Source organism: Pyricularia oryzae, chromosome 1, assembly GCF_000002495.2.
Source record: "Pyricularia oryzae 70-15 chromosome 1, whole genome shotgun sequence".
NCBI classification, from domain to species: domain Eukaryota; kingdom Fungi; phylum Ascomycota; class Sordariomycetes; order Magnaporthales; family Pyriculariaceae; genus Pyricularia; species Pyricularia oryzae.
The window spans coordinates 6418122-6430522 of record NC_017844.1 but is presented as its reverse complement, the minus strand read 5'-3'; the positions used below and the strand labels follow the sequence as shown (position 1 = coordinate 6430522).

The following is a 12401-nucleotide window of genomic DNA, read 5'->3' as shown; positions in this document are numbered from 1 at the left end:
TCTATTGGCTCCGGAATCCCGGCAGCTCGGACAACGCGACAAATACGACGGGGAGGGGCCCAGCTGGAAGGAGCAGGAGAGAAGTGATCTATTGGAGGGCTATGTTGTAGTATATGTCAGCAGCTGAAATCTTGATTCTGCCGATGGGGGCTACTGTATGATGACTAACTCTTGGTATCCTAGAACTCTTGGTTGAAAAGAACAAGAAAAGAAAAGAAAAAAAAAGTCACCGTTGGACTCGCTTCCTCCCGCTTCTCACTACACTAGGTCTAGTTCTAGACTAGATTCCAAGGGCCGCATTTTTTATTACATCTTGCCAAGCAGGCAGAACGACAAAAAGATAGCGACCCATCTTTCCACACCTATAGTACATGTTATTCCATAACCGCAAAACCCATCCCGAACATGGTTGGCACGCAATCAAAAGCTTCTTTTTTTTCGCAGCAGCAATCGGCCGCAATGCACTTTCGGGACAACCATCCCCACCTACAGAGTGCTGATGGCACAAGGCGGGGGTGATGATGGCAAATTAAAGACCCTCCGAGAATAAGCCCAGCCTCTCATATTGGACCCGCTTCTGAGGGAGGTGAGGGGCTAGATTTGAGAGGGAGGGGGCAATAGATTTAGAAATGCGTTGGTAGGTAGGTATGCAGATGCTGTGCGGCAAGGGCGGGTTATAAATCTTGCATGGCATATTAATGGGGGTAGATGGATGCTCTTTTTGGGAAGGGGAATGGAAATGGTTGGAGGGCTAACATGGTTCGCGCAATCATCCGACCTTTAATTTGCACGTTCGACAAGCAGCAACAAAAAACAAGCATTTTCTTTTTTTCTTTTTTCTTTTTGTAATGTCTAGGACGCGGTTGCCTTTGAGCCGCAGGAACCGGAGTTCTTCTGGTTGACGTGATCAAATCACCATAAATGTCTTGCAACTACCATTACCCGATATGGTACGTATACGCCTTTTTACCCCTGTAAACTCCATGTGACAAAGAGATAACCTTTTATTTTCGGTAACATGGAACAAAAAAGAAGGCTTTCTTTTATTACCCAAGTCTCCAGTTACACCGCACCAATACAATTACTTTGCAAGTATCACGACATGCACCTTTTCTTTTTTTTTCAATCTCGGCCCTGCTTTCTTTTCTCATACGTTTATTCATCAGCCTGCTTGGCTTAAGTTTGGTGTGAAATATGTGTCACGCATGCCTTACGTGCGAAAAGCTCGGGATGTCCACCTGACAGCGGCCTCCTACCACACCATCGGGATATTCCAATGGCTGCGAGGGCTCAGGATCATCAAAAGTAGGTGAATAAATGTACTACTCTGGCAAAGAGAGAAGAAACACAGCAAGAAAAGCCGAGGCAGGCAACCCTTCTGGTTGTTCCTCACATTTGCCAGATGAGATCTGCCGGATTTGGTAGATCATCCGCTTCCAACATGTTGTGAGGATTTTTTTTATCTTCTTACGAGGAGCTGCGGTTAAATGGTGTAACCACAACTTGATTTGATAATGCTGCCTCGAGAGGTATTTGAACGAATGACAAGGTCGAGATGCGATTTCTTTTAAACAGGCAAGCCCATCGGATGTTGTTCGTCCCACGCAATGTCGTACAAAGAACACGACTCTTTTCCTCTCTTGTTCTTCTCGAGAATCAAGGCCCGCCTCTCCCACCCGTAGCGGCTTTTATGCAAACGATTGGATTGTGGGCAGATTGAGAAGGGGCGGTGGGTACGTGTGAGGATGTTGCATTTTCGATCTCACGTATTGAGCTGAACATCTGATTGGGGGCGGCTTTGGTATATCTCATCTCAAGATCAAGCATGGGATCAGGGGAGTTGGTGGTGGGGAAGCCCTCCCGGAACGAGCGGCGGAGCGTCATCGCCACGGGATGTTTCTAATATAGTTGTGGTAGATCATTTTTCGAGATTCAAGGTGTACAGTTAATTATGTGCCATCAATTTTTTGAAACTGGTCCTGGCATATGAGAGATGCAGACAAAGGACCGTTGCAGCAGAAAGACGAACAAGAACCTCTGGGCAAATCAACGTAAAGAAGTGCTTTGGTGAGAAGAAAATGAGAAATACGTTGGCGACACAAGGAGAAGAGTCACGATGGATAAGAAACAAGATCCGCCCTCAAATCGGCTACCTACATACATAAAAGTCGCACAACCAATTCAGGTCAAGGCCAACGCCACATCGCGGACTGGCTGATGCGTTCTTGATCAAGGAAATATAGCTCGCCCAGTTAAGGTGAATCAATCGAGAATAACCCCTAAAAGAGGCAGAGGTGAGGAATGACCAATACCGCCAATATTCAGGGGTGCTTTTATCTACTGTACCGGATCAAGTCGTTCCCTTGTCGTTGGGCTGCAACAATATGCTCCCCGAACAAGAAAAACTTCCGAATGAGCGCGGAAAGAAAGCCCCGATGACATGCTTCCGTTTGGAACAAAGTGCACTGCTTGCCTCTGGCTTTTTTTTAAAAAAAAAAAAAAAAAAAGTCTCATCGTCACCGGAACGTATTTGGAGGTCAACCTTGCGAATTTAGGGGTTTTGATTCGATGCAGTCGGCAGGGGCGTTCATATCTTGGTTTTTCTTTTTGCTTTGAAAGGCAGACCGAGTAGGTTAAGTGAGTTACCGAGATGAAAGCAGTCATCCGTCACTCGCCTCAATCTTGTTCTTGTTTGCCCCACAGCTTCGACTTTCTAAAGATCTTGTTAAAGCTTTGATGCATATGTTGGTCCGAACAAACGCTCGACGTTGGAGTACTCAGACATTGCATATTGCATCACAGGCAAGAGTGTCGTAACATTAAAGATGATGTACAGTGTTTTTTGGCAGTTCAAGGATGAAAAGATCCGAGACAGGGGAGGGATCCCTGGTGACAGATCATTAAACGGCCGGGGTTTTCTTGGCGAAACCAACGCACGGTGGGCAAAAGCGTGTGTTTGATTCTTATTCTTTGTTTTTGCTATAATACTTGGCAATTAAGCAAAAACCCCAGGAACCATTTTGTTTCAATAGACCTGATCAAAAATAAACAAGGTAGGCACTAATCTAGACCCAAGCAAGCGCTAATTGAATTATATTTCTAGTCCCAGTTACCGTCATTACGAATTCTCAAACACTCGGCAACGGCAGACCCCGCCCCCGGCCCAATGGATCTCGGCTGGTTCCGACTTTTCCATACTTTGGATTGGAATGGTACAATTACAATTGTGTTTGCACAATGTTTTTGTTGCTTGCTAAGTTTGGCGTTTTCCTTCGCCAACGGTCTCAGGCAAAGATGACGTCCCCTCCCCTCCAGTAAATGCCGAGTTCTGCCACATAGATCAGACCAACCGGCATCTCTTGACAGGTTATGGCCTGTCATGAGCTGCAAATCTACATGGTAGGCATGAGGTTTACCCCAAAGTTCGGACGACCGTTGGACTTCTCGCGTCCCTTGCGCATCGCCTGGCTGGTCCGTCCGTCCGAACCCTACCGTTTTGTAGAGCTAGCCAAACCCACGAGGAAAAACCTCCCATGCCGCACGTACCTGGAGCCAAGTCAATTGGCAGTCTGTGTTGAGTCGGACCACGTCAGAGAACACCGAGAGGAGCATCAAAAGAATGCGCGCTCTTTCGCAAGTATTACCGCGGTAGACAAGGAACAGGAGCAATAGAAACAAAAGCTTAGAGAAAAAGTTTACTTTTGTTAAAAATTCTAGACAAAGTCCAGTCTCGGTATCTCCATCTCGCCCGGGTCCATTGCAAATTGACTCGGGAAGCCGTGCGCCAGAAAGCTATGTGCTAAAAAAATTATGATTACAAGCTTTTGACAACAGAAACGAAAAAAATAAGTGTCCGTATGCCCACCAAGTAGTAGGACTATGGGCCATGGCCAGTAGGCAGAGCACCAAGAAGAAGTGAATAGTAAAATCAAAAACCAGAAAACATAAGCCGAACAAAAGAAACTCCCAAACGCCCCATTCTCTAATGCAGAGATTTCCCCCGTATGTGGTATCATGGAAACAAGAAGCGAGACGCTTCAAATATTAGGTTCGACAAATGGCTCTAGCCGGGCTACCGTATCGGTTGCTCCGCGTTACAAGAGAGCGGCCGCCGCGGCGGCAAAGAAGCCGGCCATTCCAACACTGAGCGTGGCTGCGCCGGCAGTGATTGGCGGCGGGCTGGTCTGCGCGGGGTTGGCGCCTCCGGTTCCAGATGCGACGCCCGACGGAGAGGAACCGGAGCCACTCGGCTTGGGGTGGCCAGACGGGCTGCAGCTGTCCTTGTGTCCCTTGCGCACAAAGTTGGCACAGCTGATGCGGGTCTTGTTGGCGTAGTGGAAGACAAAGGAGCGGTTGCCGAAGAATGCGCCGATGCCCTCGTGTGTCGATGCGAACTTGTCGGTGTAGGTAGCCTCGAACGGGTCAGACTTGACCTCGCCGTGCTTGCCGCTCAAGTCACCAACCTCGCAAGACTGGGGAGCAGACGCGTTGCAAGGTGGGTTCTCGCCGCGCAGGAACGGGTCCAAGTGCGCGAGTGTCGAGGTGCAGTTGCCATTGGAGCCGGGAGCTGCGTGGAGGTGGTACTCTGAAGGTGTTGGTCAGCACAAGGTGTTCCAGGTCGTAAAGAGGTAGTCGTTAAAGACTAAAGTTGGCAAGTATAGACTCACTGAATGGACCACCCTCCTTGGGCAAGTTGGAGAATTTGACTGTAAAGACGACACCAACACCGTCGGGGGAGGCAGTGGCGCTGATGAATCCCTTGACATTTCCTCCCTCTGCGTAGGCCGATCCCTTGGTGAAAGCAGTCTCGGGCAGGTGGGCCTCGTACACGACGCCGGCGGGGTTGTTGGTCACGATTTTGGCATCGCCGAGCTGACCAGTGACCTCTTGAGCGTTGACGCTCATGGCCGCGGTGGCCAGCATGAGGGTGACTGACTTGAAGTGCATCTTTGCTGATTTGACTGGCGTTGTACTCGTTTGCAAACGAGGGTGTCAGTAAGGTGAAGAGCGAAAAGTGAAGGTTGATTCGAGGTTTTTACGGAAGGCTAGTTAGGCTGGATCGTCCGAGCGGGATGCCGAAAAAAGAAAGATAAAAAAAAAGAAACCAATGCAATCCTAATGTTGTGGTAATGGATCAAAGCGTTCTGCGCAACAGAAACCAAGCTTGGCTTTCTGGGATTGACAGGCTTTCTGGTATTGACAGGATGTAATGATTAAATGAATTGCTGTCTGATGGCAGATGGAGGCCCGAGGTGGAAGCACGGAGAGGGAATGGACGTTTATAAGGTGAAATCCAGACGGGACTAACAAACGTTGGACAAAGAGGGAAAAATAGAACCTTCAGGCCGAACGACACGGGATGAGCAAGGAAGGTTCCACCCACGTTGGGTATTGGGGGTTGATCGAATTGGGAACGAGTCTGCCGTTGGAGAGACCGGCCGTCCCTGTCAGACAGACGCATCCGGTCACTCTCTTGTCCTGTCATGTCTTCGGAAATACAGTACACTTTGGACGTCTACCTAACCTACCACACCCTTTCGTCCCTTGCGTGCCACCACACCCCGGCACGTACATCGCATCGCAATCATGACCGCCCCACCCACCAACGCAAAAAGATGGCGCACGAGAGGGCAGGCAAGGGTCCGGCGGTAGGGAGCAGAACGATTTGCATCCATGACAGCCTCTCAAGTTGAGAAGAAAAGAAACAAGGTGAATTAGCGGGGAGGCTGGCAAATGGTGGGGCCTGGACTTGCGCCAAAAGAGACGCAATCGCAATCGCAATGGCCACAGTGCACACCAGGCGCCCGGCATCTCAAAAGCGAAGACGCTAATTAACCGAAAAGCGAAAAACTCCCCATAAGTCTAGGCGGTGCTGTGTGCAGACACAAGAACAAATTGCCCAGACGTCACCAATCAGCAGGCTCCCACAATCCAAGTACCTGCATTTTCTTTTTTAAGCGACTCTGGTGAAGGGTGTGGGACAAGGATGATAGGCCAAGATACACGCAGAAAAAGTGACCCCAGTCCCTGTCAGAACAAAAGTCTTGGCGATTGGAGGAGGCCACTCCTTTTGCCGATCTCTCTTTTACCTTTGTGTTTGCTTTTCTCCGCCATGGATATGGTCTCCCGGGGCCAAGGGTAAACCATACTATAATAAAAGAAAAGAGAAATCCCCTACCTGTCCATCGGGAGAATCTCGCAAGGGCATGGGAACCTGGTAAATCAAACATTTCCGGAAGAATCACGACACATGATGAAGCGAACTAAGTGGACAAACCAAACCCAGGAGTGGGCTTGGACTGACATAGGTAGCTATGTGGTGATTATGTCGACATTGAATATGCGATGAGCAGGCATTTCCGGAATTTTTTTACCGCATCCCGTTTGGAGGGGCATGCAATGTAGGTACGGTACAGTACTGCGTCACAGTACGTTTTCCAACCCTCCCTTGGCAAATCCACTGGGAAATGATCCCGCTTGACAGCGAGATCCTAAACGACAGGTGTGGCGACGCTTGATTTGGTTGGTCTCACACTCCACAGAGCTTAAAGATCATCGCTACCCGAAAAGGGAAACAACAAAGATTACAAACAGAAATATGCGAAGTAGGTACGGAACCAGGCAAACACACAAGAGGCAAAACACAAGATTTCCAAGAACTTCCTTCAACAATTAATTGCTGCCGCCTATGCATCCTCCCGATTAGCCGTTTGCAAACATATCCCTCAGAACCCAAGATGCCAATAATTTCTTGAGGCTGTGCCGCTCGTTTTTAGGTCGGAATCCTTGTTTGCAATCTTCTTTTCAGCAACCAGAAGATAGACCACTTGGGGGATTTTTTGATAGGCGAGCTGACAATGGGAAAACTAGACCAGGGGCCGGCCAGCTCCGCCCCCAACCAGCAAGCGGGCGCTACGCTGTTGGTGTGCATGCAACTTCCGCGCTAAACTCAGGTCTTCAATCCGGGCCCGGTCGGCTCGTCGGGAAGCACACAGACATTTTGAAATTGGTGGGAGGCCAAGATCAGGCTCGCACTACCCGTGCAACCACCCTTGGCCCCTCGTCTTGCGAGCGGCGAAGTGCAGAAAGGCTGACATTATTCCAGCACTAAAAAAAATAAGGATCCAGCCACATGCAAATGTGACTTGTGACAGTCTTTCAGAGTTCTGACTATAGCAAAGGGGAGAGAGAAAAAAAACTGAATCGTCAAATCCCTCCACTTGACTGAATTGTGAGAACACGAGAAGTTAATCAGAAACTAGACTAACCCACTAACCACACGACAGTGGGTTTGACCCTTGAGGCTCTATTTTTTTTCTAGCTCCCCTCCCCATCAGGTTGCAGCTGCAGAGTGGTTTAACATGGATCCCGGCCAGCAGCACCAGTGCGCGGCTACGCAAGGTTGGCAGGCCACGAATATGTGACCTATCATGGATACCTTGACAGCAATGCAAATACTAGATCTAGGTACATGGCAGAAGCGCCAGGGCCGCCCAAGTCCTGCAGAAAGAAGCCACCTTCCATGCGGCCGACCAAGAACGCGTACCACTAATATAACACAACAAAATAGTTAGTTACAATCTGATGGCTTTCACCAAACAGCTTACGCTTCCAACCGCCAGCGAGGGACCAACTGCACATGTTTTCTTGTTTCTTTGTCCTTTTGTTGTCGAACATACTCCGTAAATCTAACAAGTCATGTCTAGAACATGAGGTGATTGGATGAGTTCATTTTTTGAGGATGGAAATTATCGTCATACTTTTTCCGTGGTTCCTTTTTTTGTCCTTTCCTCTTTGCGTTACTGCTCGGCGGATTCTTGCGTGAGATGGTTTTTTTTGGGATATTTCGGAAGCAAAGACTCCTTAAAAGTGCCACCCGATTTGCACTGTTCAATCTCCGCATCATAATTTACCGTGCCACGTACAACGGCACAGTGAAGATTCCCCGCGGATTTACGTAGATGTGCACCCTTCGATATAATCAACACCAGAAGATTCGTCCACGCGTCAATTTACAAGGCCGGTTAGATATGAGTTTCATCATTGGAACTAGTCTAGATATTAGCGGAGATAACTCAATCAGAGAAGGTAGGAACCACCTTTGTCGTTATTCAGGTACTCTTGTGGGACTATACTCTTTCCAGGCACAGAGATTAACATTAGCAAGGTTGTTGCCAGTAGTTTCAGCTGGTGACAATGCTAAAGCATCTAGGTTTTGTTCATCGGTCGGAGATCATTCGGCAGCCCCGTTACCCAAGCTTCTTGGAAACCCCTTGGAGAGGGGTTTGACGGATTGATGCCTTCAGTTGAAGCACACCTTTTTTTCTTTTCTTTACGGACCTTTCCTTGCCGCCGCTCCCCGTCAACACAGCGAGTCAGCACTGGCTCGTCCCAAGTCTCTGCCCCGTGTTTGAAGGCGGCAACCTTAATCTTTTGTTGGAAGTGACCATCCTTGCCCGGGGGACTATACTTTGTGAGCATCTCGAGTCGTGAAGCACATCTCGACGATGGGCTAAACTGGCTGCGGGACCTTTAACCGCAGGTGGTCTTGTCCTAGTTGAGTCTAGGTCAAGAATCTGACTTGCCGCCTTCGTATCGGATTCGATTTGCCCTGGACTAGTCTACCTTTACTTTGCTTCCAAAACCCAGCATTGAAATAACTCCCGCGACCTTGCTCCGTAGCGCCGGCTTCATTAAGCTTACGTCTTAGCGTCTCTTGATTCCTCATAGGGCTTGATTCACGACCTTGCACCTTTTCTTTTTGCATTTCGGCCCGCTGAGATAATGAGCAACGGCGCAAAACCCCTTTCTTTGCTGGTGTCATGCAAAGATAAACTATAGCTGTCTCGCCGCGGAAGAAGAACAAACACAAAAAACAACGCCCCTTTCTGTCCCCTTCTATCTCATATCTCGCAGAAAGATTAAAAGTTTCACAACAACAAATTCGTTTTGAGTATCTTGGTGTGACGAGTCTAGCGTATCGTAAAATTTGCACAGATTGAACCTGTCTGTTGTTTTATCGTCTCACATGGCTATGTTGTAGCCTGTACCACGACACGGAGGCCTAAATTGCGCGCAGTTGACTACAGCCTAGGAACTGAAGCTAGTGCCTCGGCCCAAAATCATTTCATTTCTCCCGTCTTTTCCTCTGATTTCATCTTTCTCTCCTTCTTTCTGCTGTGGCCTAGATTTTCCACGTGCCAGTAGTCTGCCGTGTGGTCCAGCTTTCCGGATCATCGGATGCTAAGATGAGAATGGCTGAGGTTTCTTGAGTTGATAGGGGGGCCTAATGCTACCGCATCCAAAGTCTTGTTCGTAAGTGCTTACTGCTGATCTGCGCTTTAGAAGCCAATACATCTAGGAACTCATCAACCTAGGTCTAGATCTTTTTGAATCCTTCCACAGGAACCTACGAGGATGGTGTGTTCGGGAATGCTGTCCGGCTCCGAAGCAATCGGCACCCGGCGGCGGGAAGGCTGTGCATTGGCTGTGCCCTCTTGTGTTGCCTGCAGACTAGGCCATTCTTTCACCAGAACTAGACTTGGCTGATACTATTTTCAGTGTATCGCAGCTTCGTCCACGAAGGACTTTGATTCTCTTGTCCAAAGAGGTTTTTTCGAGACGCTTCAACACTGACGATCGTACATTGTAGGTATTTTTGGATTTTAAGATTTGAGATGGCAGATGGATGATCTGCAGCTGTGTCGCGACTCTTTCAACTGCTGTAGATCTGCGCCCAGACCAGCAGCCAAGTTAGCGTGCAGGGTAGGTAAGGTAGGTACCGTGGTTTCACAAGTTGCCCCACACAGATTTTGTATGGGGGCAGCACGTGCCAAGACCTCCGCTTGAGCTGCGTGTCCGTTTGGAGCTCCAAAAGCCTCACGTCACAAGAAGCTCCATCCATGACCCACGAGGTGGACACTTGTCTGAAGCCAGCAATTCAACGACGATAACCTCCACCATACACGACAAAGACGAATCTCACGCTTACGCTCCGCGACTCGAATCAAAGATAACGCAATATTTCCAGGCAACAAACCTTGGACCACAATGGCACCGAAACGAGCCGTGACCCCATCAGCGCAACCCGCTGCTCCCGCCGTAGCCACACCCGCCCCGGCAAAGGCGCCGAAAGCGTCGTCGTCGTCGGTATCTTGGGACAAGACCGTCACCAACGTCGTCGACCACTACCTAAAATCTACACCGCAAAGGACCAAGCTCCTTGACGTTTTCCTGGGCTTCCTGGTCGTGAACGGCGCCCTGCAGTTCCTCTACTGCATCCTTGCCGGAAACTTTGTACGCATCATCCAAAAGCGGAATATATCAATGGGGGGTGGATTTTGTCATCTCTTAACGTGGACTCTGCTAACCAATTGCTCTTTGCAGCCTTTCAATGCCTTCCTGTCCGGATTCTGCTCAACCGTGGGCCAGTTCGTCTTGACAGGTACGCATTTCCGGCCCCATCCCTCCCGAGGATCGAACTAGTGAATCCCTTGCTGATATCGCCCCGCCGGATTTAGTCTCCCTCCGAATCCAACAGAACCCCCAGAACGCAGCCGACTTTCCTTCAGTGTCACCAGAAAGGTAAGTCCCGGTTCTAATTTACCCCGCGAGATTCCAGGAATTTGGACTGACGCGGCCCTTTCACAATGTTGCACAGGGCATTCGCCGATTACATTGTGTGCAGCTTGATCCTGCATTTCTTCTGTGTCAACTTTATCAACTAGGTATATTCTGTGGGGTTTTCGGGGGGGATGATGGTGCGAGATCATTAGGGGCGGAAAGGCCGTTGCATATCGGACGAGGCCCAATTATGGTTCGTCTGCTACCGCGGATACTTGTAACAGTACAAGAACATGACGATTAGGCGGATGAACACATACACAAAAGAGGACAGAAACTATCGGGAATGAACCAAAAGGAAAAAGGTGCCACACTGGCTCAGGGTCTATCAGGTCTACGCCAGCTTGATACTAGAACATAAAAAGAGAAATCATAACAAGTCTATGCTCTACAACGCTCTACAATGCCGGTCAACCAGCATCCTCCCCTTCAGCCGCATCAGCATTGGCCGCCGGCGGAGGCGGCGCAGCCTCGCCAACCTTGGGAGGTCCACTACCGCCAGCGCGCGGCGGCGGCGCAACGGGTGTGACCCGCCCGCTCGGCGCATTGTCCAGCGCCTTGCTCTTTGCCTCCTGCTCCTTGAAGTAGTCATCCATCATGCCCTTGCCTGCCCCCGCACCGTGATGCCTGTCCTTCTTCTTCCCCCTCGGCGGAGCGCTTGTCGTCGCCGCAGGGGCAGCCAACTGCGCCGGGACCAGGAATTCCCCACCACCCTCGTAAGGCGACTGCTGCTGTAGCGGCATTGACGCATCGCCACCAGGAACGAATATGTTGGCCCCGTCCGAGACGAGCGGAGCGTCGTACTGCTCGGCGCCGCTGCCGCCGTCAAACATGGTCTCGCCGGGTGCGTTGACGGGCTCGCTAAGCGGGGCGGGGAGGCGGTGCAGGGCGCCGTAGCCGAGGACGCAGCCCAGGGCGCCCTGGCCACCCCAGTCGCGGCTGGGCTGGATGGACAGCTCGCGCGTGACGTCGTACTCGTTGTTGTAGACCCAGACGCGCAGGGGGCGGCCGATGTGGTCCTCGACCAGCTCGCCGAGCCCACCCTCGCCGTGTAGCACGCCGTCGGGCGAGCCGAGGATGTAGTCGCTGTAGGGGAGCAGGCCGGCCTGGTCGGCAGGGGAGTTGGCGGGAACATCGAGGACGTGCCAGATGTTGGAGACGGCAGAGAGAGGGGTCCACTGCAGCGTCAGGCCCAGGGACGGGGCATCGACGGGGACGGGGATCTGAAGGGCGCGGGTTCGTTGGCCCTGCGTGGTGTGGCGGGTTGGTTAGTTGTCCATTTCCCTTGCTGTGATCTGTTGTGCAGCAGAGTAGACTAACCTTGGCACTCCACAAACCCAGGGTCACTGTGCCGCCGGCGCAGTTGCGAACTTCCTGGGCAAACAAGCGTGGGTCCGGGTTGTCGAGCATGCGGCCATTGATGCCGACGACAAAGTCAAACCACGGCTCAATCTTCAGCTCCAGGTTGTTGTTTCGCAGGACCTGGAAGCCAAACCCGCCATGGGCGTTGTTATCCTTCTGGGGCACATCCCCATCGAGACGGGATATGAAGCGGTTGAGGGCGTTGAACATGGTGGTACAGGCCGAGGCCGGCTCGAGGTGTATTCTTGGTTTTAATCCACAAAATTCAAACGCATATAGTATTGATAATAGGGGTTCCCTCCTCGAATGATTGCCAAGTTTGGCGTTCTTGTGTTAATATCAAGTTGTTGGATATCACCAGCTGATTGCCGCCAGCTGTCACAAAGCTTGACCTCGCTCTGGCTTTCTGACGTCTT

At 50.5% G+C, this 12401-nt stretch overlaps 5 protein-coding genes across 5 annotated transcripts; 1 reads left to right on the top strand and 4 right to left on the bottom strand.

The window, feature by feature from the left end:
• Positions 1-1656: 1656 nt before the first annotated feature.
• MGG_16468 (uncharacterized protein) lies at positions 1657-2163 on the bottom strand (the record flags this gene model as incomplete). The annotated part of the gene is made up of 2 exons (XM_003710635.1): positions 1657-1899; positions 2158-2163. 2 exons carry the CDS (start codon positions 2161-2163, stop codon positions 1657-1659), a joined length of 249 nt encoding a protein of 82 aa, XP_003710683.1.
• A 1437-nt stretch (positions 2164-3600) lies between these two features.
• Positions 3601-5930, bottom strand: MGG_13177 (uncharacterized protein). The gene is made up of 2 exons (XM_003710634.1): positions 4668-5930; positions 3601-4585 (listed from the first exon to the last, which is right to left on the bottom strand). Exons 1-2 carry the CDS (start codon positions 4945-4947, stop codon positions 4095-4097), a joined length of 771 nt encoding a protein of 256 aa, XP_003710682.1. The 5' UTR covers positions 4948-5930; the 3' UTR covers positions 3601-4094.
• Positions 5931-8111: 2181 nt separating this feature from the next.
• Positions 8112-9675, bottom strand: MGG_16467 (uncharacterized protein; the record flags this gene model as incomplete). Its single annotated transcript, XM_003710633.1, has 3 exons — positions 8646-9675; positions 8341-8464; positions 8112-8129 (listed from the first exon to the last, which is right to left on the bottom strand). The coding sequence occupies exons 1-3, from the start codon at positions 8822-8824 to the stop codon at positions 8112-8114; spliced, it is 321 nt and encodes a 106-aa protein (XP_003710681.1). The 5' UTR covers positions 8825-9675.
• A 169-nt stretch (positions 9676-9844) lies between these two features.
• MGG_05758 (defender against cell death 1 protein) lies at positions 9845-10999 on the top strand. The gene is made up of 4 exons (XM_003710632.1): positions 9845-10296; positions 10387-10444; positions 10521-10584; positions 10661-10999. The coding sequence occupies exons 1-4, from the start codon at positions 10051-10053 to the stop codon at positions 10725-10727; spliced, it is 435 nt and encodes a 144-aa protein (XP_003710680.1). The 5' UTR covers positions 9845-10050; the 3' UTR covers positions 10728-10999.
• Positions 10737-12362, bottom strand: MGG_05757 (uncharacterized protein). The gene is made up of 2 exons (XM_003710631.1): positions 11944-12362; positions 10737-11870 (listed from the first exon to the last, which is right to left on the bottom strand). Exons 1-2 carry the CDS (start codon positions 12193-12195, stop codon positions 11034-11036), a joined length of 1089 nt encoding a protein of 362 aa, XP_003710679.1. The 5' UTR covers positions 12196-12362; the 3' UTR covers positions 10737-11033.
• Positions 12363-12401: the final 39 nt, after the last annotated feature.